The sequence below is a fragment of the Anas acuta genome, chromosome 28, assembly GCF_963932015.1.
Source record: "Anas acuta chromosome 28, bAnaAcu1.1, whole genome shotgun sequence".
Taxonomy (NCBI): Eukaryota; Metazoa; Chordata; class Aves; order Anseriformes; family Anatidae; genus Anas; species Anas acuta.
This window is the reverse complement of record NC_089006.1, coordinates 2,547,279-2,575,055: the sequence shown is the minus strand read 5'-3', so window position 1 is coordinate 2,575,055 and position 27,777 is coordinate 2,547,279. Positions and strand designations below refer to the sequence as shown.

At 49.5% G+C, this 27,777-nt stretch overlaps 10 protein-coding genes across 10 annotated transcripts; 5 read left to right on the top strand and 5 right to left on the bottom strand.

The window, feature by feature from the left end:
• Positions 1-3,791: 3,791 nt before the first annotated feature.
• Positions 3,792-5,333, bottom strand: LOC137845701 (keratin-associated protein 20-1-like). The gene is made up of 2 exons (XM_068663121.1): positions 5,272-5,333; positions 3,792-4,474 (listed from the first exon to the last, which is right to left on the bottom strand). Exon 2 carries the CDS (start codon positions 4,447-4,449, stop codon positions 4,213-4,215), a length of 237 nt encoding a protein of 78 aa, XP_068519222.1. The 5' UTR covers positions 4,450-4,474; positions 5,272-5,333; the 3' UTR covers positions 3,792-4,212.
• Positions 5,334-7,980: 2,647 nt separating this feature from the next.
• LOC137845771 (keratin-associated protein 20-1-like) lies at positions 7,981-8,767 on the top strand. Its single transcript, XM_068663218.1, has one exon. The coding sequence runs from the start codon at positions 7,997-7,999 to the stop codon at positions 8,231-8,233; it is 237 nt and encodes a 78-aa protein (XP_068519319.1). The 5' UTR covers positions 7,981-7,996; the 3' UTR covers positions 8,234-8,767.
• Positions 8,768-11,205: 2,438 nt separating this feature from the next.
• Positions 11,206-11,622, bottom strand: LOC137845763 (claw keratin-like). The gene has a single exon (XM_068663212.1). It carries the CDS (start codon positions 11,620-11,622, stop codon positions 11,206-11,208), a length of 417 nt encoding a protein of 138 aa, XP_068519313.1.
• A 1,585-nt stretch (positions 11,623-13,207) lies between these two features.
• LOC137845672 (claw keratin-like) lies at positions 13,208-13,642 on the top strand. Its single transcript, XM_068663084.1, has one exon. It carries the CDS (start codon positions 13,208-13,210, stop codon positions 13,640-13,642), a length of 435 nt encoding a protein of 144 aa, XP_068519185.1.
• Positions 13,643-15,698: 2,056 nt separating this feature from the next.
• On the bottom strand, positions 15,699-16,133 carry LOC137845695 (claw keratin-like). The gene has a single exon (XM_068663117.1). It carries the CDS (start codon positions 16,131-16,133, stop codon positions 15,699-15,701), a length of 435 nt encoding a protein of 144 aa, XP_068519218.1.
• Positions 16,134-17,371: 1,238 nt separating this feature from the next.
• Positions 17,372-17,806, top strand: LOC137845671 (claw keratin-like). Its single transcript, XM_068663083.1, has one exon. The coding sequence runs from the start codon at positions 17,372-17,374 to the stop codon at positions 17,804-17,806; it is 435 nt and encodes a 144-aa protein (XP_068519184.1).
• A 2,056-nt stretch (positions 17,807-19,862) lies between these two features.
• LOC137845677 (claw keratin-like) lies at positions 19,863-20,297 on the bottom strand. Its single transcript, XM_068663089.1, has one exon. The coding sequence runs from the start codon at positions 20,295-20,297 to the stop codon at positions 19,863-19,865; it is 435 nt and encodes a 144-aa protein (XP_068519190.1).
• Positions 20,298-21,535: 1,238 nt separating this feature from the next.
• Positions 21,536-21,970, top strand: LOC137845673 (claw keratin-like). The gene has a single exon (XM_068663085.1). It carries the CDS (start codon positions 21,536-21,538, stop codon positions 21,968-21,970), a length of 435 nt encoding a protein of 144 aa, XP_068519186.1.
• A 2,056-nt stretch (positions 21,971-24,026) lies between these two features.
• On the bottom strand, positions 24,027-24,461 carry LOC137845678 (claw keratin-like). The gene has a single exon (XM_068663091.1). The coding sequence runs from the start codon at positions 24,459-24,461 to the stop codon at positions 24,027-24,029; it is 435 nt and encodes a 144-aa protein (XP_068519192.1).
• Positions 24,462-25,699: 1,238 nt separating this feature from the next.
• Positions 25,700-26,134, top strand: LOC137845670 (claw keratin-like). Its single transcript, XM_068663082.1, has one exon. It carries the CDS (start codon positions 25,700-25,702, stop codon positions 26,132-26,134), a length of 435 nt encoding a protein of 144 aa, XP_068519183.1.
• The last annotated feature ends 1,643 nt before the right edge of the window (positions 26,135-27,777 follow it).

Here is a 27,777-nt window from a genome sequence, read left to right as displayed (position 1 = left end):
ACAACATCGCGGCACCTAACAAACCATTAATATTTAAATAATACAAACATTGCTAAAGTAAGTCCTTAATGACTGTTTTGGAAGAGCATTGATACCATAAATTCTGATGAGGCTCAGCACTTCCAGAATGTCTGTTATTATCCTCATTTAATATGCAAATTAGTAATGGCTCACTGCAGTGAAGGTCATACAAGGAGGTATTTGAAGAGAGAAAAAAAATAAAATGCTCTTGGCTTTATGTATTGTGCTCTGCCTCCTCTGGGAGGGCGGTGTTAGATGAGGTTGAAAACCAGCATCAACAAGATTTCCTGTAAAATAATATTTAAAGTTTTAACTTCTAAATATGCTGTTAACATAAGCAAACCATTTATATTTGCAGTGGTGATAATAATAACTTGGTGATATCCTGAATGAATTTTTTATGGTACGTTCAGGGACAATGATGAGATATAAACTATGTGATTTATTTTTTCCCCTCTCCATTTTGTATATGTATATAATAGTTCCTCAAATGAATGTTGAACTTTTATAAATTTCCTGGTTTTCTTTAGTGAACTAAACTAAAAGAAAGTATTCAAGGCAAAAACTAAATGTATTTTAGAAGAAGAGGAGAAAATCTATTTTTCTCAAATAGAAAACTCTTCTACAGGCACACTAGGAAGCAAAGGAAACTGAAAAAAAAAAAATACTTGCCTCTTCAGATACTCTAGCAGTTTAGCAGTAAAAATTTGTATTCGGTGAGGTACAGGTGGTACACTAGGTTTTATTTTTTGGTGTATAAAACTTTTAAGCGCATACTGGTTTCTCAGAAAACATTTTAGTTATTATTAATACTAATAACATAGAATAGTTATTAATAATTTAACACCCTGGGAACATGTAAATCAAAATAAATGACAAATAAAATTCCTTCTAATTCAGACTGCATACAAATTTAAAATGTTAAAAATATCCCAGATGTATGAATTTTGATTCTTAGTTATCTCTAGGCTGAGGATCTGTTAATCTTTTGTCCATCTCCATCTTTTGTTCTATCTCCAATGACCTGCAAATGATAAAAAAACTGCAGTGACCCAAAAAGTTTGAAGCAAAAGAGGACTGTAACCATCACGTTGTCATGTGGAGATGAGAATGGAGGAATGACCCCTGATGCTGAGGAAATCAATTATATTAATTGATGTTCTGATGTGTGCAAATACATTTATTTTGTTGCTCTTTGTGAAGGTAAGACAATATACGGCATAGGGGCCGAGGCCAGGTCCCTCACCAGCAGCTGGGGAGCACTGCAATGGCTATTACTGCTCCTTGAAAGTTAAAGTTGAGATTTTTCAGTTACCTAACTCAAAATTAAATTATTTTGATGTCCCAAATCTTGAAAATCAGAAATTGAGCTCAGGAAGTGTAAATCACTAATGTCTCTAATTCTGTACCTACAAACAAGAATAAAACAGGGAAATGCCCTAAATATACTTAAGACACAGAGTGGCATTCAGTCAGTAACTGGAAACATAACTTATAAAAAATCTCATTAGGAAGATGAGGTCAAATGCACCAAGGAAAATATATTAAGACATTTAGTTAAGAGCCCTGATTCATGAGAACATTACAGGTTTGAGGGTTGTAGTCCCCATAAAACTTAAATTGCTTTTTGTCGTCTTCATTTATCAAACAATTGATTTTTTCCTGCATTATTTTTTCATTTGGTATACTTTTCCAGGCTATACTGTAGCAGAGTTTATTTCAGAACTAACATATGTGTAAATATGTATTAAAAACAAAACAAAACAAAAAAACACACACAAAAACTTCTGAAAAGGTTTGTGAAAGATGTTGACATTTTATTTAAAGATGTTTTTTCCTATTTTTTCTTTAACTTTTCAGCTATGCCAAGTGCATAGTTGTTTCTCCTAACATATTAATAATAAGATTATATACAAATAATAAATATTATAGTAAATACATACAGATAGGGTGTGTGTGTTGGGGGGGTACACAAAAACCATCACTTTTTCAGATGTGATCCATTTTTCCCAGTTTATTCTGATGTCCTGTTATGGCTGTAAAATATTTATTGAAAAAATCTACTCATTTCGTTTTCTTTCTTTTCATCCTTTTCTTTTTTTTTTAAAAATCATTAAATGTATTTCATAAAATTTTAAATATTTTTATTATTTCCAGCACTGTATACAAAATTGCAGCTTGAACATTGGGAACAAGTAAAATAACATGCAGTATTATTACACAGTAATACACAGTATTGAAAGACAAATCATTTACATTTTCTTTATGTTACTCTGGAACATATGAGTCACAATATATTAAATAAACGGATAATTTCTGTTAAACATTTAAAATAAATTTATGCATAAAATGGGGCTACTTTTAAATGAAAACCAAATACCTTCATACTCTGAGTTTGCAGTCCCTGACCAGCTGATGAAAAGATGTCCTTGATTTGAATTTTTACTGTTGTATCAGATGAGAACATTTTCAGTCTTAATGAAACAATTCAGCACAGTGACCATGAAAAGCCTTTGCTAGTAGGTTATTTGTCTGAAACCATTTGCTTGAAGTACACAGCGTACTCCTGTAGCCCAGGCTGGTGAATTTTCAAACCAGTGTTCGCTGGATGTTTTGGCAGCTCACTCTTGGACTTGTGGGCTTGTTTTCTTCATATTTCTCTTCTGCAGTGTCCTCTGCTGACCTGTTGAATAAGTGTAGGTTCTGATGCATTTCTATGCTCTGCTTTTACGTGGATGCAAATTCACACGAGTCTCGCTTCTGCTGGAATCAGTCGCACCTGGCGCTTAAGGGATGAAGGAAAGAACCTGACAGCAGTCCCTTCCCTGAGCATCTACCCTCCAGGGAACATCAGCACCAAAGTCCCTAAATCTGCCTCCCACACACAGTCTGGCGTTGGCTGGAGAGATGAAGTTCCTGCAGATTGGGAGGAAAAATGCCTTCTGTTGGAAATATTTCTTGCTGTCTTTTCATGGCTGCAGGTGGCTCCAGCCTGGGAACCATTCCGGTACGTTCATCCCTTTGTCATCAAGCTGACAGTCACTTTTACTTAAGGCAGCTCTTCTCCCTCCCTGTCACGTGCCCTCCTGTTAATTATGGGGAAGGATGACTTCCCATTGTAGCCTTGTGTTATCGTGGGAATCTGCCTTCTTGTCCTCGCGTGTAAAACAGTTCTTCCCGAAGGTGCGGGCTGGCAGGCAGATGTGTGCCTAAACCCAGCCCACGCAGGGAAGTGTGCCGGCCTGGGTTGCACAAGTGACACTGGCCATGCAAAATAGTCTCTGATGGAAAAATGGCAATTTTTAAACCTCGTTGTGCACTGGGAACAGGTGAATGTGAGCTCCTACATGGTCTTGTATCAGGCATCTGTTTTGGGAGCTGCAGAAAGCTAAGGGAGTCTCTGTGTCTCTTTGATTGTTTTTTGAATCCTTAAATGTAGCATAGCTTGGGCTGGATGTAATCAGCAAACACATTTAATTTTTGTAAGTTTCCACATTTCTAAGGTAGTGTTTTGGAAGGAAACAGCATTTTGGTGTGTTTTGTGGAAGAGGGGCAGAGTTAAGACGAGATGGATGTGACTTTTCAGGACTGTCTTGAAGGAGACAGAAGTTGAGTTGTCCAATATGTCCTCTGTCACCTCAGACTCCACAGCTGCTTAAAACTGCTGACCTTGAAAGCTAGTGGCTCCTTTTTGCCAAATCTCAGGTAAATAATTAAAAATGCCAAGTATAAAAGAAAAAAAAAAGTTAAAATATGACAGAAAGCAGTAGTGTGATGCAAGATCTTTTAATGAGAATAAGAAGCACTGTATACAGCAGTTACAGCTTGTAGACAAGGAGGAGTATCCAGAGATTCATACATTCTAGAAGTAAAGAGTTTCTACATCTCGCAACAGATGCTTTGCTCTGGGGCTGCAGTGGTTTAGTGGACCAGAGCTGTCAGCACAGTGTGTGGCAAGGATCGGCTGCTCTGGTCTGCATCTCCTGACACAAAGCTGCACATCAAACACACAGTATATCCACAGAGATAGGCTATGAAGGAAGAGCTGACCCTAGAAGCAGGTTATTTGAAGCAGAAGAAGACATTATAGAGAGTTGCTAAGTGCTCCAGGACATTCCTGACTGCAGTTGTTGTCATGGGAATATTTTGCAGGTAGAATTCATACAGGAGCCATAAATCACTATTTTGCCTTTAGCAGGGGTAGCAGGGGTAGCAGCTCCCATAGCTGTACCTCCGGATGTAGCGAGTGGAGCAGGGGTAGTAGCGGGAGCTGTAGCTGGGGTAGCAGTCGCGATACCCGTACAGGCCCCCGTAGCCACGGTAGCCACAGGGACTCCCACAGTCGTAGGTGCGGTAGCTGTACACGGTGCCGTAGCTGCACGGGGAGTAGCAGGAATCCTCACACTGGTTCTGGTAGTAGTAAGTCATCTTGGTGCGATGGAGGGAGGTGAGCCTGGAACACAGCAGAAGGGAAAAGGGTAAGGTCTGCCCCAGAGACCAAGCAGCAGCTTTTGTCTTGTAGCAAACCCCACAGAAGCTACAAGAGGAGACGAGAGCAAGGAGAACATGGGAACCAACCAGACATCACCATTCAGTGCTACACCCTGGTTCCTGCTCACCCAGCTCACTCCTGTCTGTTTCCCTTCTTTTCCTCCTTAATAACATTTCATATTGCTTTTTCTTGTTGCCTTTGCCTTGGAATCAGCAGTCTGATTTAAAACAGTGCTGTACAAATGTTTGGTAGGATTAGGTTCTCTGTGAGGATTTAGCTGTTTCTGCCTCTACCAGTGTCTGACCTTTCCCTGAGGACTGGAGGTGAACAGCCCCCAGTTCAGTAGTGGATCCCACCAACTCCTGGGGGCAAGAAAAGATGCCAGGGAAGGAATCCTCCCTTCATGCAAGTTGGCGGCAGGTTCTTTGTTCAGACCTGCATCAATGCATCAATTATGAGTTGAATATATACCTGGCTTTTTGACTGAAATAATTGGAATAATGTTATACCTTGTCCACTTGAAAATAAAGAAGACAGATGCTTCTGTATAGCATAAAGTAAGGACATTTCTGAGAGCATAGCTAGATGCAACAATCTTGTAAGCTTATGCAGCTGTACTGATATGCCATTTTTAACAAAAAGAATTGCACTGGCACAGCTCTGAAATCACAGCCTTTTTTTAACTACCCCTTTACTACAATATAACAAAAAGACAGCATCAATACAGCAATAAAGTTGTTCTAGTAAGTCTCACTTACCAAGCTCAGTGAGAACGTAAGTCCGGAGATGCGAGTAGAGAGCCCTGAATTTCTCTCCCTTTTATATATTTATCTGACCAAGCCTACTATGCTTTAAACTCGTATTCATCACAAAACAAATTTTCTTGTGCACGTCATTCCTTCAGTTGATGTAATTGTTATTCTTGGTTTGTGATTATTAGTCAGTTCTTGGCTTCCAAAAGCATGACATCGCATTGTAGTTTCTTTCATGTTCAGACTTCCTGAGTCAATTATATTTCTAGAATTGGTGTGGTGAAATCTGAGCTATAACAGGAAAGGGAAGGAAGGATATTGAGAGCAGAAGTGATTGACACTAGCAATCCCAGTTTTGGAGGAATGAATGAATTTCAGTATATGAAATCTGCAATGATTCTGGATTTTTTTAAGAAGAAAGTATTTCTTTCTTTCTTTCTTTCTTTCTTTCTTTCTTTCTTTCTTTCTTTCTTTCTTTCTTTCTTTCTTTCTTTCTTTCTTTCTTTCTAAAGTAATAGTCCATAGAAAACATTTTTCTTGCTTGTTTGCTTTTGTTTCACAATTGCATTTTTTAGGTCAGAATATTACAATTTTTATTTATTATTTGTTTGTATTATTTCTAGCTCAAAAATAGAAGTACAAGAAAGATGTTTGGAATAGAGGAGAGATCTGAAATGTTTTTGAATAATAATAATAAGTAGGAGACAAGGCTTTATGAGAACAGTAAAATGAAGGCTGTAGAAATCTTTAATAAATATAAAGGCTTTCAACCAGAAATACTGATATTTGAAATTTCCAGGCTTTGCACCTTATACAAAACAAAACAAAACAACAACAAAATCTCACAGGCTCAGTCTACTGGAGATCATTTCCTAGCAAGGTAAATGCAAATGTAATTGGATTCAAAAATAATGTTTTTTTTTTTTTTTTTTTTTTTTATTGTTTACACCTAGATCAGAAAGATGATTCATGCGTTAAAAGGAACAAGATAAAACACACCGGAACATATCTGTGTAATAACTGTATTTTTCCTGAGAAGTCCCCCAGATCCTAAATATTGTTTAATGGGACAACTTTGTAATGTTGTTGAGGTGTTTAACTTAATGTTGTTAATGACGGTGAATAATGCTGAGCCCTGTGAGCACAATATGACCTGGTAAGCAGCACATCCCGGTCTTTCCCGGTGACCTTCACCTCAAAACTGCTGTTTACTTGCATCTAAAGGTTGGATAATAACAGGCATGACAGATGTTCTGGGCCTTTCTCTAAATTTTGAATATCAAAGCCTTCATTAATACTTATTAAAGATTTCCATGTACAAAGAGATTTATTATTTAAATATTAATGCTATGTTACTGGAAAACGCCCCAGTATTATGTAACACAGTTAACTAAAAACGTATATCGGGTTATCCTATTTCTGTGCATTATTAAGGTTGTAATTTATAGCTTTGGAATTGGGTCTCTGAAAGATTTTTTTTTCCTAAAAAGACGTCATACACATACCATTTTAAAATTTATAGGCCAATTTTCTAGCTGAATCAATCAGCACAGCAATATCCTATTGCGTGATGGCATCAAATCAAAGAGATGGTCTTTTCCCCTTTGCTAGTCACAGGAAATGGTGGAAGGGTTTGGTAGGAACGCGCTGTTTCACAGGTGATTAAAGTTATGAAATACTTGAAATGGAGAGGTCATGTCTTCTACAGGAATTTCAGGAAAAAAATGCACAGGAAGGTGCATGGGGCAAAATGCACAGTGAGGCTGGGCCTTCAGAAAAATGGGATATTTGGCAATTCGCATGCCTTTGCGTATTCTTTTGACTTATTGCTGTACAGTACAAGTGAATTCAGCACGATGATACCAAAGCTTAATTGCTCTATTTTTGAGATGAAAGAAGGAAACCCGCAGGGTGTAGCCTGCATGTCACAGCGCCGGACCAATAATCAGAAACCCTGGCGAGAACCGGTATATCAATGAGAGGAGTCATGAAGGAAGCAAAATGTGTTCGGTAATTGGAGCTGACCCAGGCGCAAGCATGCCCTTCATGCGCTGGGCGGGACTGGGTGCTCTATAAAAGCCCGCGCTGCTGACAGCACTGCATTCACTTCTCCTGCCTTAGCCTCTTTGCAGAAGTGGGTAAGTCAAAATAAATTTAAAAAAACTAGTGGAAAATGGATAGATGAGTTCATTACTTTTTTGCCCCCTCCTTTCCCCCATCCCTCTTTAAGCTGCAGATGCTATAAATTAACGCATTGGGAAATAGGGTTGTGATTTGATGAGCATTATTTACACATAATATTCTTTTCTCCCTGTGTCTTGATAAATATTTTAGTGTTTCAGTCCTGTGCATATCTTTCTTTTCCCTTAAAGTCTTTATTTCGGTATGTCTATGAAGGACTTTCCTATTTATTCCCTGACAGCTCCCATCCAATGCAGGCAATATTGTTTGTAATTCCACCTTGCATCAGGATGCTGCAGTCAGTGGGGCTGGGCAGGAGAACTCAGAAAGGCTGACGGGGATGGAGCATTATGGGGAAGACTCAGAATTAAAATTCAGGATAGAACAATAGACAAGCACAGAGAGTGTCAGGAAGCATGCCTGGGATTGCTGGCTTTTTCTTCTTCTGCGCATTCACAGCATTCATTTGAAATTTGCTGTTAGAAGCACCCCCTTATAGACTTTTTCTTTCCTGCTGTGTTCCAGGCTCACCTCCCTCCATCGCACCAAGATGACTTACTACTACCAGAACCAGTGTGAGGATTCCTGCTACTCCCCGTGCAGCTACGGCACCGTGTACAGCTACCGCACCTACGACTGTGGGAGCCCCTGTGGCTACCGTGGCTACGGGGGCCTGTACGGGTATCGCGACTGCTACCCCAGCTACAGCTCCCGCTACTACCCCTGCTCCACTCGCTACACCCGGAGGTACAGTTATGGGAGCTGCTACCCCTGCTACCCCTGCTAAACCCAGAAGGATCTGATGGGAAATGAGGACTGAGACTTAATATCTGGATTCACGGACTCTGTTACAGGGATGGCTTGTGGGAGCTCTGAGTCCAGAACAGCAACTGAAAGCAGTAGTGTTTTGGAGAGCTCAGTGCTCCTGTAAAAATTCTTCAGTGTTCTTACAAAATGTTGTTTTGTCTTCTTCCTTTCCTACTGACTTCTTTACTCCTTGGGTTCTGGTAGTATAATGAAACAGGGCATAATGGGAGTGTAAACAACATCTTAACTTATTTATAATTCTTTCCAAGCTAACATTAATGAAAGATGTAGTGCCCTGGTCCTCCTACGGACATGTTTTTCAGTTCCCTGCTTTTGAAACTATACCAAAAAGAAACTGAATCATTTGATTAATTGAACTAAAAAAAAAAAAAAAAAGGAATTGTTTGAAAATGGAAATTGATAGTAAAATGCTGCTGTAGCAGCTCAAATGGCACCAACAAAAATAGGTGATTTTCTGCATAAATTCATCTCTGTATGTATTCTTCCTGCTTCTGCTTTCTGTATCACATTGGATTTTGATTGTAAGCTTTATTCTTATTAAAAATGTTATAGCATCATTACTTCTCCTTGTTTTTTCCTTTTCTGACTCACATGTATGCAGATTTTTGTCTCCAGCTCAATACATGTTGGTTGGTTTTCCTGAGATATAGTGAGTTCTCTAACTTTGATGTAGTTTTTCAGCTGAACCTGAGCTCACCTTTGTCAAACTAATAACCCCGTAGTACCTTATAAAATGAAGTGACCCATTATGGAATTTCCTAGAAAGGATTTGGAAAGATTTCTTTAAATTTGCCTTAGCATCACACTACATGCCCGGACATTGAACATAACAGCTACCAGCACCACATCTTAGTGGCTTATAAATGCATAAGTCTGCCTGTGGGCAAACCCATTTTAACTGGTGAGTAAGCCAAAAATTTGGAAGAAAATCATTCTTTTCTCAACTGCTCTTGTGGTGGCAGTATCTGGAACACTTTCTGGATTTAAAGATCTTACTTGTTATAGAATAGAAAATCGCACACTTTCTGTTCACCTTGCTAACTCATAAAGACAAGTGTTTGCAACTGTTACTGTAAGGCTTCTTTTGAATGACAATGAATTGGCATGCATTTCCCTGTCTGCACAATCACACTGGTTATTAGGGTGAGATCCCTTGATGCATCCTGAAGTGACTCTATTATTCATGACTGAAGTACCTAACTGGCAGCAGTAGTAACCTCTTAATAGTATGATGCTGTAACAATGTCTAGCCATAAAATAGCCAGTGAAGTGCTTTGAAATCCCCATTAAACCCTAGAACCTGTATTGTGAATGTAATTGCCATTCTTTGAACACACACAGAGGCACTTTGATGGCGGTCTCAAAAGAGGAATAGAGCTCAATTGTGCTATGATACACCTGGGTGCATGAGTATAAATTACATTGAACACCTTTGCAAGAAAGCTGTGGGTTGTGCTTCCAGCAAGTTCCAGGACAGAGCTTTCTCATGGCTTCTGAGGAGCTTGTTTCTGGGAAGGTGCTCACTGACTTTGGTGCCTGACATGTTTGTTCCTGGAGCACAGTGCAGATTGCTGCTCAACCTGTATCTTGACATTAAGGCATATAAATTTAGCTGGTCATTATTCTGACATTATAACTGGCCATAATTTCAAGTTTTCAATATCTAAAGCTACAAAATAAAATCTGGAAATTACTAAGTGTCTTACAGTGCAGAAGTAAGAGACTGAGAGCTTAAAATAATCACCATTACAGTATCACAGTGGTTCTACAGATTGTTTATGGACTTAACAGGGGACACAGGTAAAAGAAATGGTTAAAAACGCCCCAAATGCCACATAAGTATGTATCTTTCTTCAGCTCCAGGAAATGTTAAGATAAGGCTAGAAAGAAATCCAGTTTTCTAAGATGAAAAGACAAAGATACTAATTGAAGTGTCTATTACGGTTGTTTGTACAGACCCACATTTTAATGAAAAATTTGAAGGCTACAAAATCCCATTCTGACTAAAGCATATATAGAAATGTCTCCATATGCATGTTTGAAGTGACTATTATTCAGTAATGAAGCATGTAATGAGAACAGTAAGCATTTAATACAGTAATAATACACTATGAATGTATTAAATAGTTACAAGCATCTGAGAAGTGCTTTGAACTTCTCAGACTACTTAGCATGAAGAAATCTGGAGATATTGTACACTTCTTGGGAAAAGGATCTCTAAGCAATAAACAAGTTATATTTTTTCATTTGAAGTCTATCCCTTGCAATAAGGATATTATCTTGTTTGCATCTATTGCATGCTACAGCTCAAGGGTCAGTATCACAAGCTGTTCAACCTTCCACAAACTCTTTAATAACAAATTTGCCATCTGATTTCTGATAATATGGCTTGAGATTAATTATCAAAAAGTCTCTAACCAATACAGAAAATTAAAAGATGAATTTAGAAACACAAACACACCAAAAGCAAGTTGTTGCTGCAATGGAGATTCTTTAATATGGATGGAAAAGGCAATAGACACTGACAGCAGAAAACAAAACATCACAGAAACAATGAATTAGAATCATAAAAATTACAAGTCAAGACACAGTCCAGGACTTCACCTCAAAGATTTCCCCTTCTCAGCATCATTCAGGAACCCCTGATCTGGGCAGAGGGAAGACACTCACTCGAGGATGAGCGCTGCTCTGCTGTATTGCAGATAGAGGGGAGCTTTTGAAGGCATTGCTGGACACCCTGAAACCCCCAGATGTACATCTGCAAGGTTATTTTCTGCAAAAAAGAAAGGAGCAGTAGATTAAAGGAGCTGCTTTGACACAGCTGAAAGAGGGACTGAAAGATTTATTCTGCATCTGGTGGTAGAAATCAAAGGTAGCTGTTTGTAAAGGCTCAAGGCAGATGCAGCACTGCATTCCATGGGCCTTTGGAGTTTAGCAGGGCCCGCAGTTGCCACTGAGATACCTGTGGCTTAGAGCCCAACCTCCGTATCCGCAGCTCCCAAAGGCTCCATAGCCCCCATAACCTCCAAGGCCTCCATAGCCCAAAAGGCCTCCAGAGCCCAAAAGGCCACCATAACCCCCAAGGCCTCCATAGCCCCCAAAGGCACCACGGCCTCCAAAAGTGCCGCCAAAGCCCCCTGCAACAGCCGGGACTCCTGCCGAGCCGACCACGGCGTGCTGAGGGAAGGAGCTGAGGATGGGTCCGGGCAAGGTGAGCACCGTGGCCGGGGGCTGGATCACCACGGTGGAGTCGGGGCACTGCCGCACGCAGGGCTCGTTGGCACTGTCAGCCAGGGGTGCCGGGGCAGCCACCCCACACAGAGGCACACACAGGCTGGAGCAGGACATCCTTTGATTTGCAGGCAAAGCTGTGAGAGAAGGCAGAGCAGGGGTCAGAACATAACCGCATTGCAAATACCCTGTGGCTCTCCTGTTCTTGGAGCTTGTGCCCCAGGAAATGCTCTGCATCATATCAGGCAGTCAGAGCATAAGGACAGTATTCATTTACAAAGCTGGTGTAGATCACTTACTCTCCCTGGCCCTAAGGACACAGGAAAAACCACATCATCCAAAGTACATGGAAAGAGACTGAGCACCCAAAGGACTTAGTTGTGTTGGGAAGCTCAAAGCACCATGCCTAAAGTTTCAATATCCATCCTTCCCATAGATGTGAAACACTACCATTACAACCAAGCCTATTCAACACTGCAAAAAGAATGGTAGAACAAACACCAATAGATGCAATTGATGAAATGACTGCTGAGGAATAGAAGAGGCACATAAGACATGGACTTACCCAAGTGATCTGGTAAGAGACAAATGGAAGATGCAGGACAGAGGCCTGTGAAGCCCTCTGTGCTTTTATACCTGTCTCAGACAGCCTGTGGCATCAAACAGGTGTGGAAGTCCCAGATATTCATGCAATAAAGACAACATGAATCATGACACACGTGGAAATGCGAAGCAATTTTATACCTCCCAACTGGGGACACTGAGGCTTAAACGTACCTTGGGGAAGAGGAACATGATGAAAGGGATAAGCTGTGACAGTCACTTAAAAGACCAGCCACTGCTGAAGCTGACCTCATGGCACCAATAAACCCCAATGAGTTCCAAAACCCCCAGGCAGATCTGGCTTCACCCAAAACACCAACACAGCTACAGCTCTTTGCTTGGCCTTCAGGCGAATTGGAGAGCAAGGAGTAGCACATGGCCCACAGGGCAGAGAGAAACTTAATGGTTAGGGATGATCCTAATCTCCCCCCTGAGTGCCTTGCAGCCCTCGCCTGTACAGGGTGATGGTGAGTGTCTGGGAGCTTCTGCAAGTGGCTGTGATGGCTTCATCCCTTTACCCAAACTTCCACCACCTCTGTTTACCAGCCTGTAAAATGGAGGTAATGACAGGAAGGCTGGCTGTGTACAGGATTGCAAAGCACTTCTTCGACCAATAGCCCATGACTCTTCCACACAGACAAAGTTTGGGATTAGGAAGAAATCAGGCTTTTGGTGTTCCAAGGTCAGTTTCAGCAGTGGATGGCCTTTCATGAAGTTATGTGTAAAGGCCTATTCATCCCATCAGCATCCTGTAAACCAGAGCAGGTTTGCATTTCAGTGTCCCCAATGGGGAAGGATATAATTGCCCCAAATCTCCACATTTGTCATGATTCATGTGGGCTTTTTTGCCTGAACATCTGGGGCATTCACCCCTGCCTGCAGCCTGATGCTGTAGGCTCTCTAGGACAGGTATAAAAGGGCTGAGGGCTTTGCAGCCCTCTATCCCGCTTCCTCCACTTGTCTCTAAGCAGATCACCTGGGTAAGTCGTGCTCTTGGAGGCTTCTCGGGGCTCTCTCCCTGCCTCCATCAATACAGCCTCTCCCCAGACTCTTGCCTAACTCTGCCTGCCCTTTGCAGTACTCCTTGCCTACGTGGAAGATGTCTTGCTCCAGCCTGTGTGCCCCTGTGTGCGGGGTGGCTGCCCCGGCCCCGCTGGCTGACAGCGCCAACGAGCCCTGTGTGCGGCAGTGCCCCGACTCCACCGTGGTGATCCAGCCCCCGGCCACGGTGCTCACCTTGCCCGGACCCATCCTCAGCTCCTTCCCTCAGCACGCCGTGGTCGGCTCGGCGGGAGTCCCGGCTGTTGCAGGGGGCTTTGGCGGCACTTTTGGAGGCCGTGGTGCCTTTGGGGGCTCTGGAGGCCTTGGGGGTTATGGTGGCCTTTTGGGCTCTGGAGGCCTTGGAGGTTATGGAGGCCTTGGGGGTTATGGAGGCCTTGGCGGCTATGGGGGCTATGGAGCCTTTGGGAGCTGCGGATACGGTGGCTGGCGCCGTGGTCACAGGTACCTCAGTGGCAACTGTGGGCCCTGCTAAGCCCACCTCTGGCTCCAGTCTGTGATGAAGGCGAGCTCTGGAATTGCCTTGCAATATTCCCACCTGATGTTGCCATTAAAGGCTCCGCTTTATCATCATCGGGCTCAAGATCTTGGAGGCGTGGCACCTGCATGGGGCTCCTCTGTGCTTCTCCTTCCTGTTTGAGCTTTGCTTTAGGAATCAATGCCCCACAATGATGCAGCCAAGAATTGGACGCCTCCTGTTGCAAGGCTGCTGCTCACCAACGCTCTGCCTTCTGCAAGGAGTCAGGGACTACACTTCTGCCACCTCCCTGCTCCCCTGGACCTGAAATAAAAGCTCTGTTAAAACACATTCTGGACCCTGTCTTTTCTGTGACACTTCCTCCATTCGCTTCTTCCTGTGAGGAGTGGGAGCGGCCATCGGGGAGTCCTCAAGAGCACCACAGGCACTCCCTCATATCCTCCAAAGGCCCTGCACACATGGGCATTACAAGAAGGTCACCACAGCCTTCCCTAGGGCAGACGCCTGGTTAAAGTCAACAGGGAGGCCAAGGGGCAGAGGAAGGAGGCTGAGGGACCCCCACCAGCCTTTACTCCAACCTGTTTGGTTTCCCTCCTCTTCCTACCACATCTGCATAGAGCACTGGCAAACTTTTCCCCACCACTGGGCCAGAAGCTCTTCCCTGGATACACAGCTTGCCTACCTGTAGCCGGGGGACACAGCTCTGGCCAAGTAGGACAGCAGTGCTCCACACAGCTCCATGCTGCAGACATGCTGCCAGGCCTTGGCTGCCCTTCCTCACACACCAGCACACAAAGCAGTCTGCATGGCCAGGCCCCCAGAACACCTGGCCATAACAGCCGTGAGGAGACACGCCTGCTGCCTCCCACCACTCTGCCCTCACCCAGCATGCACGGGATGCTATGTGAGGCAGCACCCAGTGGTTGGCTGGCGGCCCTTGCAATGGAGCCTGGGGAGTTGTGTGGATGGGCAGAAATGCCATTTTTCCCTTCCCCTGCCTTGACAATTATGGGTGATGCATGTTCTCTTGAGCCCCCACCACTGACCAACGTGCTGCCCCGCTGCTCTTCTTGATTTCCCTCACAGGAACAGTCTCAAAGAAAGACCACTGTGCAGAGCCAAGATCACACAATCAGAAGAGGTTTGGGAAAGGAAGGGACATGAGGCGGGTACGGACACGAACTGCCTACTCAAGGCGTTTGTGCTCCCTGGATCTGGATGGCTGCAATGGGTACATGGATGTGAGGGGAACCTGGGGCAGACTTGGTTGTGTCTCCTTCACCCCTTCCCAGTGCCGCCACCTGCAGCTGTGCATGTGGGCACAGTCAGCAGGTGGCAGCAGCCCTGACCATGCAGTGGCCATCTCTCTGTCTCCCCAGACCTCCATGGCTGACCATAGAAAAGGCAATATAAAGAGGTCAAACATGCTGTGGTGGCTGTGCAAGTTCTCTGTCATGTTCTCCAAGTAGTATTGGGGATGTGTTGCCTTTGTACCCGGTGAGAGAAGGGAGGAGGTTCAGGGGCCTGTCCTCTACAAGACCCACTGGGGCCTCTGATCTTCAGTTGTAATGCCCTGCCCCAGCGGCCCAAAGACCCCAGTAGCAAAGGCAGGAGTGCAGTCAGCAGCCCAACTGCCCTGGCTCTGAGTTTTGGGGGAAGTCTGGAAGAAGAATGATGAAGAAATACCATGGGTCAAGAATGTGGTGCAACAGAGCTTTTATTGAAGGTCCAGGGAAGCAAAGAGATGGCAGAAGGGCAGCCCCTGGGCAGAGGCAGCCTCCAACTCCTTGCAAGATGCAGAGAGGAGGAGAGCAGCAGCCAGCCACAGGAAAAGGCAGTTCCATGAGGTTGCATTGTCATGGGGCCGCAAGTCCTGAAGCAAAGCTCGTCAGGGACATGATAAAGTGAGAGCTAGGCCCCATGAAGTCTCATGACCTCCAAGCTCTGGAGACGGGTGACGCCAAAGAGGAGCTTTTCCTGCTGGTGTCATGTCGGGACGTTCCAGAACAGCTGAGGAGCTCTCCTTCTTCAGGGGCAGGAGCCAGACGTGGTCTTAGCAGGGCCCACAGTTGCCACTGAGGTACCTGAGGCCCCGACGCCTGCCACCGTATCCGCAGCTCCCAAAGGCTCCATAGCCCCCATAGCCGCCAAGGCCCCCATAGCCGCCAAGGCCTCCATAACCCCCAAGGCCTCCAGAGCCCAAAAGGCCACCATATCCCCCAAGGCCTCCATAGCCCCCAAAGGCACCACGGCCTCCAAAAGTGCCGCCAAAGCCCCCTGCAACAGCCGGGACTCCCGCCGAGCCGACCACGGCGTGCTGAGGGAAGGAGCTGAGGATGGGTCCGGGCAAGGTGAGCACCGTGGCCGGGGGCTGGATCACCACAGTGGAGTCGGGGCACTGCCGCACGCAGGGCTCGTTGGCGCTGTCAGCCAGCGGGGCCGGGGCAGCCACCCCGCACACCGGGGCACACAGGCTGGAGCAGGACATCTTCCACGTAGGCAAGGAGTACTGCAAAGGGCAGGCAGAGTTAGGCAAGGGTCTGGGGAGAGGCTGTATTGATGGAGGCAGGGAGAGAGCCCCGAGAAGCCTCCAAGAGCACGACTTACCCAGGTGATCTGTTTAGAGACAAGTGGAGGAAGCAGGATAGAGGGCTGCAAAGCCCTCAGCCTTTTTATACCTGTCTCAGAGAGCCCCTGGCATCAAACATAGGTGGAAGCCCCAGATATTCATGCAATAAAACTGACACCCTTCACGACACACGTGATGATGTGGGGAAATTATATCCTTCCCCACTGGGGACATTGAGGCGCAAACGTGCCCTGGGGAAGAGGAATGTGATGGAAGGGACAGACCGTGACATGCAACTACATGAAAGGCCAGTCGCTCCTGAAGCTGACCTCATGGCACCAATAAACCCCAATGAATTCCTAATCCTAAACATTTTCTATGTGGAACAGTCACGTGCATTTTGCCGAAGAAGCACTTTGGTACCCTGTGCACAGCCAGCACACCTGTCATTATCCACCTTTTATGGGCTGGTAAACAGAGGTGTTGGAAGTTTGGGTAAAGGCATGAAGCCATCACAGCCACTTGCGGAAGCTTCCAAACACTCACTATCACCCTGTATAGGCAGGGGCTGTGAGTCACTTGGGTGGGAGTTGAGGAGCATCCCTATGATTGCCCTTCTCCTTGCCCCGTGGAACATGTGCTACTCCTTGCTCTCCAATTCACCTGAAGGCCAAGTAAAGAGCTGTGGCTATGTTGGCATTGTGGGTGCAGCCCAGTTGGCCCGGAGGATTAGGAACTCATTGGGGTTTATTGGTGCCGTGAGGTCAGCTTCAGCAGTGGCTGGCCTTTCATCGTCTGTCCCTCCCATCACCTCCCTATTTCCCAGTGCAAGTTTGCACCTCCATGTCCCAAATGGGGAGGGATATAATTGCCCCACCTCACCATATTTTCATGCAGGCTGTCAGCTTTATTGCAGGAATATCTGGGGCTTCCACCTATGTTTGATGCCAGGGGCTCTCTGAGACAGGTATAAAAGGGCTGAGGGCTTTGCAGCCCTCTATCCCGCTTCCTCCACTTGTCTCTAAGCAGATCACCTGGGTAAGTCGTGCTCTTGGAGGCTTCTCGGGGCTCTCTCCCTGCCTCCATCAATACAGCCTCTCCCCAGACTCTTGCCTAACTCTGCCTGCCCTTTGCAGTACTCCTTGCCTACGTGGAAGATGTCTTGCTCCAGCCTGTGTGCCCCTGTGTGCGGGGTGGCTGCCCCGGCCCCGCTGGCTGACAGCGCCAACGAGCCCTGCGTGCGGCAGTGCCCCGACTCCACCGTGGTGATCCAGCCCCCGGCCACGGTGCTCACCTTGCCCGGACCCATCCTCAGCTCCTTCCCTCAGCACGCCGTGGTCGGCTCGGCGGGAGTCCCGGCTGTTGCAGGGGGCTTTGGCGGCACTTTTGGAGGCCGTGGTGCCTTTGGGGGCTCTGGAGGCCTTGGGGGTTATGGTGGCCTTTTGGGCTCTGGAGGCCTTGGAGGTTATGGAGGCCTTGGGGGTTATGGAGGCCTTGGCGGCTATGGGGGCTATGGAGCCTTTGGGAGCTGCGGATACGGTGGCTGGCGCCGTGGTCACAGGTACCTCAGTGGCAACTGTGGGCCCTGCTAAGCCCACCTCTGGCTCCAGTCTGTGATGAAGGCGAGCTCTGGAATTGCCTTGCAATATTCCCACCTGATGTTGCCATTAAAGGCTCCGCTTTATCATCATCGGGCTCAAGATCTTGGAGGCGTGGCACCTGCATGGGGCTCCTCTGTGCTTCTCCTTCCTGTTTGAGCTTTGCTTTAGGAATCAATACCCCACAATGATGCAGCCAAGAATTGGACGCCTCCTGTTGCAAGGCTGCTGCTCACCAACGCTCTGCCTTCTGCAAGGAGTCAGGGACTACACTTCTGCCACCTCCCTGCTCCCCTGGACCTGAAATAAAAGCTCTGTTAAAACACATTCTGGACCCTGTCTTTTCTGTGACACTTCCTCCATTCGCTTCTTCCTGTGAGGAGTGGGAGCGGCCATCGGGGAGTCCTCAAGAGCACCACAGGCACTCCCTCATATCCTCCAAAGGCCCTGCACACATGGGCATTACAAGAAGGTCACCACAGCCTTCCCTAGGGCAGACGCCTGGTTAAAGTCAACAGGGAGGCCAAGGGGCAGAGGAAGGAGGCTGAGGGACCCCCACCAGCCTTTACTCCAACCTGTTTGGTTTCCCTCCTCTTCCTACCACATCTGCATAGAGCACTGGCAAACTTTTCCCCACCACTGGGCCAGAAGCTCTTCCCTGGATACACAGCTTGCCTACCTGTAGCCGGGGGACACAGCTCTGGCCAAGTAGGACAGCAGTGCTCCACACAGCTCCATGCTGCAGACATGCTGCCAGGCCTTGGCTGCCCTTCCTCACACACCAGCACACAAAGCAGTCTGCATGGCCAGGCCCCCAGAACACCTGGCCATAACAGCCGTGAGGAGACACGCCTGCTGCCTCCCACCACTCTGCCCTCACCCAGCATGCACGGGATGCTATGTGAGGCAGCACCCAGTGGTTGGCTGGCGGCCCTTGCAATGGAGCCTGGGGAGTTGTGTGGATGGGCAGAAATGCCATTTTTCCCTTCCCCTGCCTTGACAATTATGGGTGATGCATGTTCTCTTGAGCCCCCACCACTGACCAACGTGCTGCCCCACTGCTCTTCTTGACTTCCCTCGCAGGAACAGTCTCAAAGAAAGACCACTGTGCAGAGCCAAGATCACACAATCAGAAGAGGTTTGGGAAAGGAAGGGACATGAGGCGGGTACGGACACGAACTGCCTACTCAAGGCGTTTGTGCTCCCTGGATCTGGATGGCTGCAATGGGTACATGGATGTGAGGGGAACCTGGGGCAGACTTGGTTGTGTCTCCTTCACCCCTTCCCAGTGCCGCCACCTGCAGCTGTGCATGTGGGCACAGTCAGCAGGTGGCAGCAGCCCTGACCATGCAGTGGCCATCTCTCTGTCTCCCCAGACCTCCATGGCTGACCATAGAAAAGGCAATATAAAGAGGTCAAACATGCTGTGGTGGCTGTGCAAGTTCTCTGTCATGTTCTCCAAGTAGTATTGGGGATGTGTTGCCTTTGTACCCGGTGAGAGAAGGGAGGAGGTTCAGGGGCCTGTCCTCTACAAGACCCACTGGGGCCTCTGATCTTCAGTTGTAATGCCCTGCCCCAGCGGCCCAAAGACCCCTGTAGCAAAGGCAGGAGTGCAGTCAGCAGCCCAACTGCCCTGGCTCTGAGTTTTGGGGGAAGTCTGGAAGAAGAATGATGAAGAAATACCATGGGTCAAGAATGTGGTGCAACAGAGCTTTTATTGAAGGTCCAGGGAAGCAAAGAGATGGCAGAAGGGCAGCCCCTGGGCAGAGGCAGCCTCCAACTCCTTGCAAGATGCAGAGAGGAGGAGAGCAGCAGCCAGCCACAGGAAAAGGCAGTTCCATGAGGTTGCATTGTCATGGGGCCGCAAGTCCTGAAGCAAAGCTCGTCAGGGACATGATAAAGTGAGAGCTAGGCCCCATGAAGTCTCATGACCTCCAAGCTCTGGAGACGGGTGACGCCAAAGAGGAGCTTTTCCTGCTGGTGTCATGTCGGGACGTTCCAGAACAGCTGAGGAGCTCTCCTTCTTCAGGGGCAGGAGCCAGACGTGGTCTTAGCAGGGCCCACAGTTGCCACTGAGGTACCTGAGGCCCCGACGCCTGCCACCGTATCCGCAGCTCCCAAAGGCTCCATAGCCCCCATAGCCGCCAAGGCCCCCATAGCCGCCAAGGCCTCCATAACCCCCAAGGCCTCCAGAGCCCAAAAGGCCACCATATCCCCCAAGGCCTCCATAGCCCCCAAAGGCACCACGGCCTCCAAAAGTGCCGCCAAAGCCCCCTGCAACAGCCGGGACTCCCGCCGAGCCGACCACGGCGTGCTGAGGGAAGGAGCTGAGGATGGGTCCGGGCAAGGTGAGCACCGTGGCCGGGGGCTGGATCACCACAGTGGAGTCGGGGCACTGCCGCACGCAGGGCTCGTTGGCGCTGTCAGCCAGCGGGGCCGGGGCAGCCACCCCGCACACCGGGGCACACAGGCTGGAGCAGGACATCTTCCACGTAGGCAAGGAGTACTGCAAAGGGCAGGCAGAGTTAGGCAAGGGTCTGGGGAGAGGCTGTATTGATGGAGGCAGGGAGAGAGCCCCGAGAAGCCTCCAAGAGCACGACTTACCCAGGTGATCTGTTTAGAGACAAGTGGAGGAAGCAGGATAGAGGGCTGCAAAGCCCTCAGCCTTTTTATACCTGTCTCAGAGAGCCCCTGGCATCAAACATAGGTGGAAGCCCCAGATATTCATGCAATAAAACTGACACCCTTCACGACACACGTGATGATGTGGGGAAATTATATCCTTCCCCACTGGGGACATTGAGGCGCAAACGTGCCCTGGGGAAGAGGAATGTGATGGAAGGGACAGACCGTGACATGCAACTACATGAAAGGCCAGTCGCTCCTGAAGCTGACCTCATGGCACCAATAAACCCCAATGAATTCCTAATCCTAAACATTTTCTATGTGGAACAGTCACGTGCATTTTGCCGAAGAAGCACTTTGGTACCCTGTGCACAGCCAGCACACCTGTCATTATCCACCTTTTATGGGCTGGTAAACAGAGGTGTTGGAAGTTTGGGTAAAGGCATGAAGCCATCACAGCCACTTGCGGAAGCTTCCAAACACTCACTATCACCCTGTATAGGCAGGGGCTGTGAGTCACTTGGGTGGGAGTTGAGGAGCATCCCTATGATTGCCCTTCTCCTTGCCCCGTGGAACATGTGCTACTCCTTGCTCTCCAATTCACCTGAAGGCCAAGTAAAGAGCTGTGGCTATGTTGGCATTGTGGGTGCAGCCCAGTTGGCCCGGAGGATTAGGAACTCATTGGGGTTTATTGGTGCCGTGAGGTCAGCTTCAGCAGTGGCTGGCCTTTCATCGTCTGTCCCTCCCATCACCTCCCTATTTCCCAGTGCAAGTTTGCACCTCCATGTCCCAAATGGGGAGGGATATAATTGCCCCACCTCACCATATTTTCATGCAGGCTGTCAGCTTTATTGCAGGAATATCTGGGGCTTCCACCTATGTTTGATGCCAGGGGCTCTCTGAGACAGGTATAAAAGGGCTGAGGGCTTTGCAGCCCTCTATCCCGCTTCCTCCACTTGTCTCTAAGCAGATCACCTGGGTAAGTCGTGCTCTTGGAGGCTTCTCGGGGCTCTCTCCCTGCCTCCATCAATACAGCCTCTCCCCAGACTCTTGCCTAACTCTGCCTGCCCTTTGCAGTACTCCTTGCCTACGTGGAAGATGTCTTGCTCCAGCCTGTGTGCCCCTGTGTGCGGGGTGGCTGCCCCGGCCCCGCTGGCTGACAGTGCCAACGAGCCCTGCGTGCGGCAGTGCCCCGACTCCACCGTGGTGATCCAGCCCCCGGCCACGGTGCTCACCTTGCCCGGACCCATCCTCAGCTCCTTCCCTCAGCACGCCGTGGTCGGCTCGGCGGGAGTCCCGGCTGTTGCAGGGGGCTTTGGCGGCACTTTTGGAGGCCGTGGTGCCTTTGGGGGCTCTGGAGGCCTTGGGGGTTATGGTGGCCTTTTGGGCTCTGGAGGCCTTGGAGGTTATGGAGGCCTTGGGGGTTATGGAGGCCTTGGCGGCTATGGGGGCTATGGAGCCTTTGGGAGCTGCGGATACGGTGGCTGGCGCCGTGGTCACAGGTACCTCAGTGGCAACTGTGGGCCCTGCTAAGCCCACCTCTGGCTCCAGTCTGTGATGAAGGCGAGCTCTGGAATTGCCTTGCAATATTCCCACCTGATGTTGCCATTAAAGGCTCCGCTTTATCATCATCGGGCTCAAGATCTTGGAGGCGTGGCACCTGCATGGGGCTCCTCTGTGCTTCTCCTTCCTGTTTGAGCTTTGCTTTAGGAATCAATGCCCCACAATGATGCAGCCAAGAATTGGACGCCTCCTGTTGCAAGGCTGCTGCTCACCAACGCTCTGCCTTCTGCAAGGAGTCAGGGACTACACTTCTGCCACCTCCCTGCTCCCCTGGACCTGAAATAAAAGCTCTGTTAAAACACATTCTGGACCCTGTCTTTTCTGTGACACTTCCTCCATTCGCTTCTTCCTGTGAGGAGTGGGAGCGGCCATCGGGGAGTCCTCAAGAGCACCACAGGCACTCCCTCATATCCTCCAAAGGCCCTGCACACATGGGCATTACAAGAAGGTCACCACAGCCTTCCCTAGGGCAGACGCCTGGTTAAAGTCAACAGGGAGGCCAAGGGGCAGAGGAAGGAGGCTGAGGGACCCCCACCAGCCTTTACTCCAACCTGTTCGGTTTCCCTCCTCTTCCTACCACATCTGCATAGAGCACTGGCAAACTTTTCCCCACCACTGGGCCAGAAGCTCTTCCCTGGATACACAGCTTGCCTACCTGTAGCCGGGGGACACAGCTCTGGCCAAGTAGGACAGCAGTGCTCCACACAGCTCCATGCTGCAGACATGCTGCCAGGCCTTGGCTGCCCTTCCTCACACACCAGCACACAAAGCAGTCTGCATGGCCAGGCCCCCAGAACACCTGGCCATAACAGCCGTGAGGAGACACGCCTGCTGCCTCCCACCACTCTGCCCTCACCCAGCATGCACGGGATGCTATGTGAGGCAGCACCCAGGGGTTGGCTGGCGGCCCTTGCAATGGAGCCTGGGGAGTTGTGTGGATGGGCAGAAATGCCATTTTTCCCTTCCCCTGCCTTGACAATTATGGGTGATGCATGTTCTCTTGAGCCCCCACCACTGACCAACGTGCTGCCCCGCTGCTCTTCTTGACTTCCCTCGCAGGAACAGTCTCAAAGAAAGACCACTGTGCAGAGCCAAGATCACACAATCAGAAGAGGTTTGGGAAAGGAAGGGACATGAGGCGGGTACGGACATGAACTGCCTACTCAAGGCGTTTGTGCTCCCTGGATCTGGATGGCTGCAATGGGTACATGGATGTGAGGGGAACCTGGGGCAGACTTGGTTGTGTCTCCTTCACCCCTTCCCAGTGCCGCCACCTGCAGCTGTGCATGTGGGCACAGTCAGCAGGTGGCAGCAGCCCTGACCATGCAGTGGCCATCTCTCTGTCTCCCCAGATCTCCATGGCTGACCATAGAAAAGGCAATATAAAGAGGTCAAACATGCTGTGGTGGCTGTGCAAGTTCTCTGTCATGTTCTCCAAGTAGTATTGGGGATGTGTTGCCTTTGTACCCGGTGAGAGAAGGGAGGAGGTTCAGGGGCCTGTCCTCTACAAGACCCACTGGGGCCTCTGATCTTCAGTTGTAATGCCCTGCCCCAGCGGCCCAAAGACCCCTGTAGCAAAGGCAGGAGTGCAGTCAGCAGCCCAACTGCCCTGGCTCTGAGTTTTGGGGGAAGTCTGGAAGAAGAATGATGAAGAAATACCATGGGTCAAGAATGTGGTGCAACAGAGCTTTTATTGAAGGTCCAGGGAAGCAAAGAGATGGCAGAAGGGCAGCCCCTGGGCAGAGGCAGCCTCCAACTCCTTGCAAGATGCAGAGAGGAGGAGAGCAGCAGCCAGCCACAGGAAAAGGCAGTTCCATGAGGTTGCATTGTCATGGGGCCGCAAGTCCTGAAGCAAAGCTCGTCAGGGACATGATAAAGTGAGAGCTAGGCCCCATGAAGTCTCATGACCTCCAAGCTCTGGAGACGGGTGACGCCAAAGAGGAGCTTTTCCTGCTGGTGTCATGTCGGGACGTTCCAGAACAGCTGAGGAGCTCTCCTTCTTCAGGGGCAGGAGCCAGACGTGGTCTTAGCAGGGCCCACAGTTGCCACTGAGGTACCTGAGGCCCCGACGCCTGCCACCGTATCCGCAGCTCCCAAAGGCTCCATAGCCCCCATAGCCGCCAAGGCCCCCATAGCCGCCAAGGCCTCCATAACCCCCAAGGCCTCCAGAGCCCAAAAGGCCACCATATCCCCCAAGGCCTCCATAGCCCCCAAAGGCACCACGGCCTCCAAAAGTGCCACCAAAGCCCCCTGCAACAGCCGGGACTCCCGCCGAGCCGACCACGGCGTGCTGAGGGAAGGAGCTGAGGATGGGTCCAGGCAAGGTGAGCACCGTGGCCGGGGGCTGGATCACCACAGTGGAGTCGGGGCACTGCCGCACGCAGGGCTCGTTGGCGCTGTCAGCCAGCGGGGCCGGGGCAGCCACCCCGCACACCGGGGCACACAGGCTGGAGCAGGACATCTTCCACGTAGGCAAGGAGTACTGCAAAGGGCAGGCAGAGTTAGGCAAGAGTCTGGGGAGAGGCTGTATTGATGGAGGCAGGGAGAGAGCCCCGAGAAGCCTCCAAGAGCACGACTTACCCAGGTGATCTGTTTAGAGACAAGTGGAGGAAGCAGGATAGAGGGCTGCAAAGCCCTCAGCCCTTTTATACCTGTCTCAGAGAGCCCCTGGCATCAAACATAGGTGGAAGCCCCAGATATTCATGCAATAAAACTGACACCCTTCACGACACACGTGATGATGTGGGGAAATTATATCCTTCCCCACTGGGGACATTGAGGCGCAAACGTGCCCTGGGGAAGAGGAATGTGATGGAAGGGACAGACCGTGACATGCAACTACATGAAAGGCCAGTCGCTCCTGAAGCTGACCTCATGGCACCAATAAACCCCAATGAATTCCTAATCCTAAACATTTTCTATGTGGAACAGTCACGTGCATTTTGCCGAAGAAGCACTTTGGTACCCTGTGCACAGCCAGCACACCTGTCATTATCCACCTTTTATGGGCTGGTAAACAGAGGTGTTGGAAGTTTGGGTAAAGGCATGAAGCCATCACAGCCACTTGCGGAAGCTTCCAAACACTCACTATCACCCTGTATAGGCAGGGGCTGTGAGTCACTTGGGTGGGAGTTGAGGAGCATCCCTATGATTGCCCTTCTCCTTGCCCCGTGGAACATGTGCTACTCCTTGCTCTCCAATTCACCTGAAGGCCAAGTAAAGAGCTGTGGCTATGTTGGCATTGTGGGTGCAGCCCAGTTGGCCCGGAGGATTAGGAACTCATTGGGGTTTATTGGTGCCGTGAGGTCAGCTTCAGCAGTGGCTGGCCTTTCATCGTCTGTCCCTCCCATCACCTCCCTATTTCCCAGTGCAAGTTTGCACCTCCATGTCCCAAATGGGGAGGGATATAATTGCCCCACCTCACCATATTTTCATGCAGGCTGTCAGCTTTATTGCAGGAATATCTGGGGCTTCCACCTATGTTTGATGCCAGGGGCTCTCTGAGACAGGTATAAAAGGGCTGAGGGCTTTGCAGCCCTCTATCCCGCTTCCTCCACTTGTCTCTAAGCAGATCACCTGGGTAAGTCGTGCTCTTGGAGGCTTCTCGGGGCTCTCTCCCTGCCTCCATCAATACAGCCTCTCCCCAGACCCTTGCCTAACTCTGCCTGCCCTTTGCAGTACTCCTTGCCTACGTGGAAGATGTCTTGCTCCAGCCTGTGTGCCCCTGTGTGCGGGGTGGCTGCCCCGGCCCCGCTGGCTGACAGCGCCAACGAGCCCTGCGTGCGGCAGTGCCCCGACTCCACTGTGGTGATCCAGCCCCCGGCCACGGTGCTCACCTTGCCCGGACCCATCCTCAGCTCCTTCCCTCAGCACGCCGTGGTCGGCTCGGCGGGAGTCCCGGCTGTTGCAGGGGGCTTTGGCGGCACTTTTGGAGGCCGTGGTGCCTTTGGGGGCTCTGGAGGCCTTGGGGGTTATGGTGGCCTTTTGGGCTCTGGAGGCCTTGGAGGTTATGGAGGCCTTGGGGGTTATGGAGGCCTTGGCGGCTATGGGGGCTATGGAGCCTTTGGGAGCTGCGGATACGGTGGCTGGCGCCGTGGTCACAGGTACCTCAGTGGCAACTGTGGGCCCTGCTAAGCCCACCTCTGGCTCCAGTCTGTGATGAAGGCGAGCTCTGGAATTGCCTTGCAATATTCCCACCTGATGTTGCCATTAAAGGCTCCGCTTTATCATCATCGGGCTCAAGATCTTGGAGGCGTGGCACCTGCATGGGGCTCCTCTGTGCTTCTCCTTCCTGTTTGAGCTTTGCTTTAGGAATCAATGCCCCACAATGATGCAGCCAAGAATTGGACGCCTCCTGTTGCAAGGCTGCTGCTCACCAACGCTCTGCCTTCTGCAAGGAGTCAGGGACTACACTTCTGCCACCTCCCTGCTCCCCTGGACCTGAAATAAAAGCTCTGTTAAAACACATTCTGGACCCTGTCTTTTCTGTGACACTTCCTCCATTCGCTTCTTCCTGTGAGGAGTGGGAGCGGCCATCGGGGAGTCCTCAAGAGCACCACAGGCACTCCCTCATATCCTCCAAAGGCCCTGCACACATGGGCATTACAAGAAGGTCACCACAGCCTTCCCTAGGGCAGACGCCTGGTTAAAGTCAACAGGGAGGCCAAGGGGCAGAGGAAGGAGGCTGAGGGACCCCCACCAGCCTTTACTCCAACCTGTTCGGTTTCCCTCCTCTTCCTACCACATCTGCATAGAGCACTGGCAAACTTTTCCCCACCACTGGGCCAGAAGCTCTTCCCTGGATACACAGCTTGCCTACCTGTAGCCGGGGGACACAGCTCTGGCCAAGTAGGACAGCAGTGCTCCACACAGCTCCATGCTGCAGACATGCTGCCAGGCCTTGGCTGCCCTTCCTCACACACCAGCACACAAAGCAGTCTGCATGGCCAGGCCCCCAGAACACCTGGCCATAACAGCCGTGAGGAGACACGCCTGCTGCCTCCCACCACTCTGCCCTCACCCAGCATGCACGGGATGCTATGTGAGGCAGCACCCAGGGGTTGGCTGGCGGCCCTTGCAATGGAGCCTGGGGAGTTGTGTGGATGGGCAGAAATGCCATTTTTCCCTTCCCCTGCCTTGACAATTATGGGTGATGCATGTTCTCTTGAGCCCCCACCACTGACCAACGTGCTGCCCCGCTGCTCTTCTTGACTTCCCTCGCAGGAACAGTCTCAAAGAAAGACCACTGTGCAGAGCCAAGATCACACAATCAGAAGAGGTTTGGGAAAGGAAGGGACATGAGGCGGGTACGGACACGAACTGCCTACTCAAGGCGTTTGTGCTCCCTGGATCTGGATGGCTGCAATGGGTACATGGATGTGAGGGGAACCTGGGGCAGACTTGGTTGTGTCTCCTTCACCCCTTCCCAGTGCCACCACCTGCAGCTGTGCATGTGGGCACAGTCAGCAGGTGGCAGCAGCCCTGACCATGCAGTGGCCATCTCTCTGTCTCCCCAGACCTCCATGGCTGACCATAGAAAAGGCAATATAAAGAGGTCAAACATGCTGTGGTGGCTGTGCAAGTTCTCTGTCATGTTCTCCAAGTAGTATTGGGGATGTGTTGCCTTTGTACCCGGTGAGAGAAGGGAGGAGGTTCAGGGGCCTGTCCTCTACAAGACCCACTGGGGCCTCTGATCTTCAGTTGTAATGCCCTGTCCCAGCGGCCCAAAGACCCCAGTAGCAAAGGCAGGAGTGCAGTCAGCAGCCCAACTGCCCTGG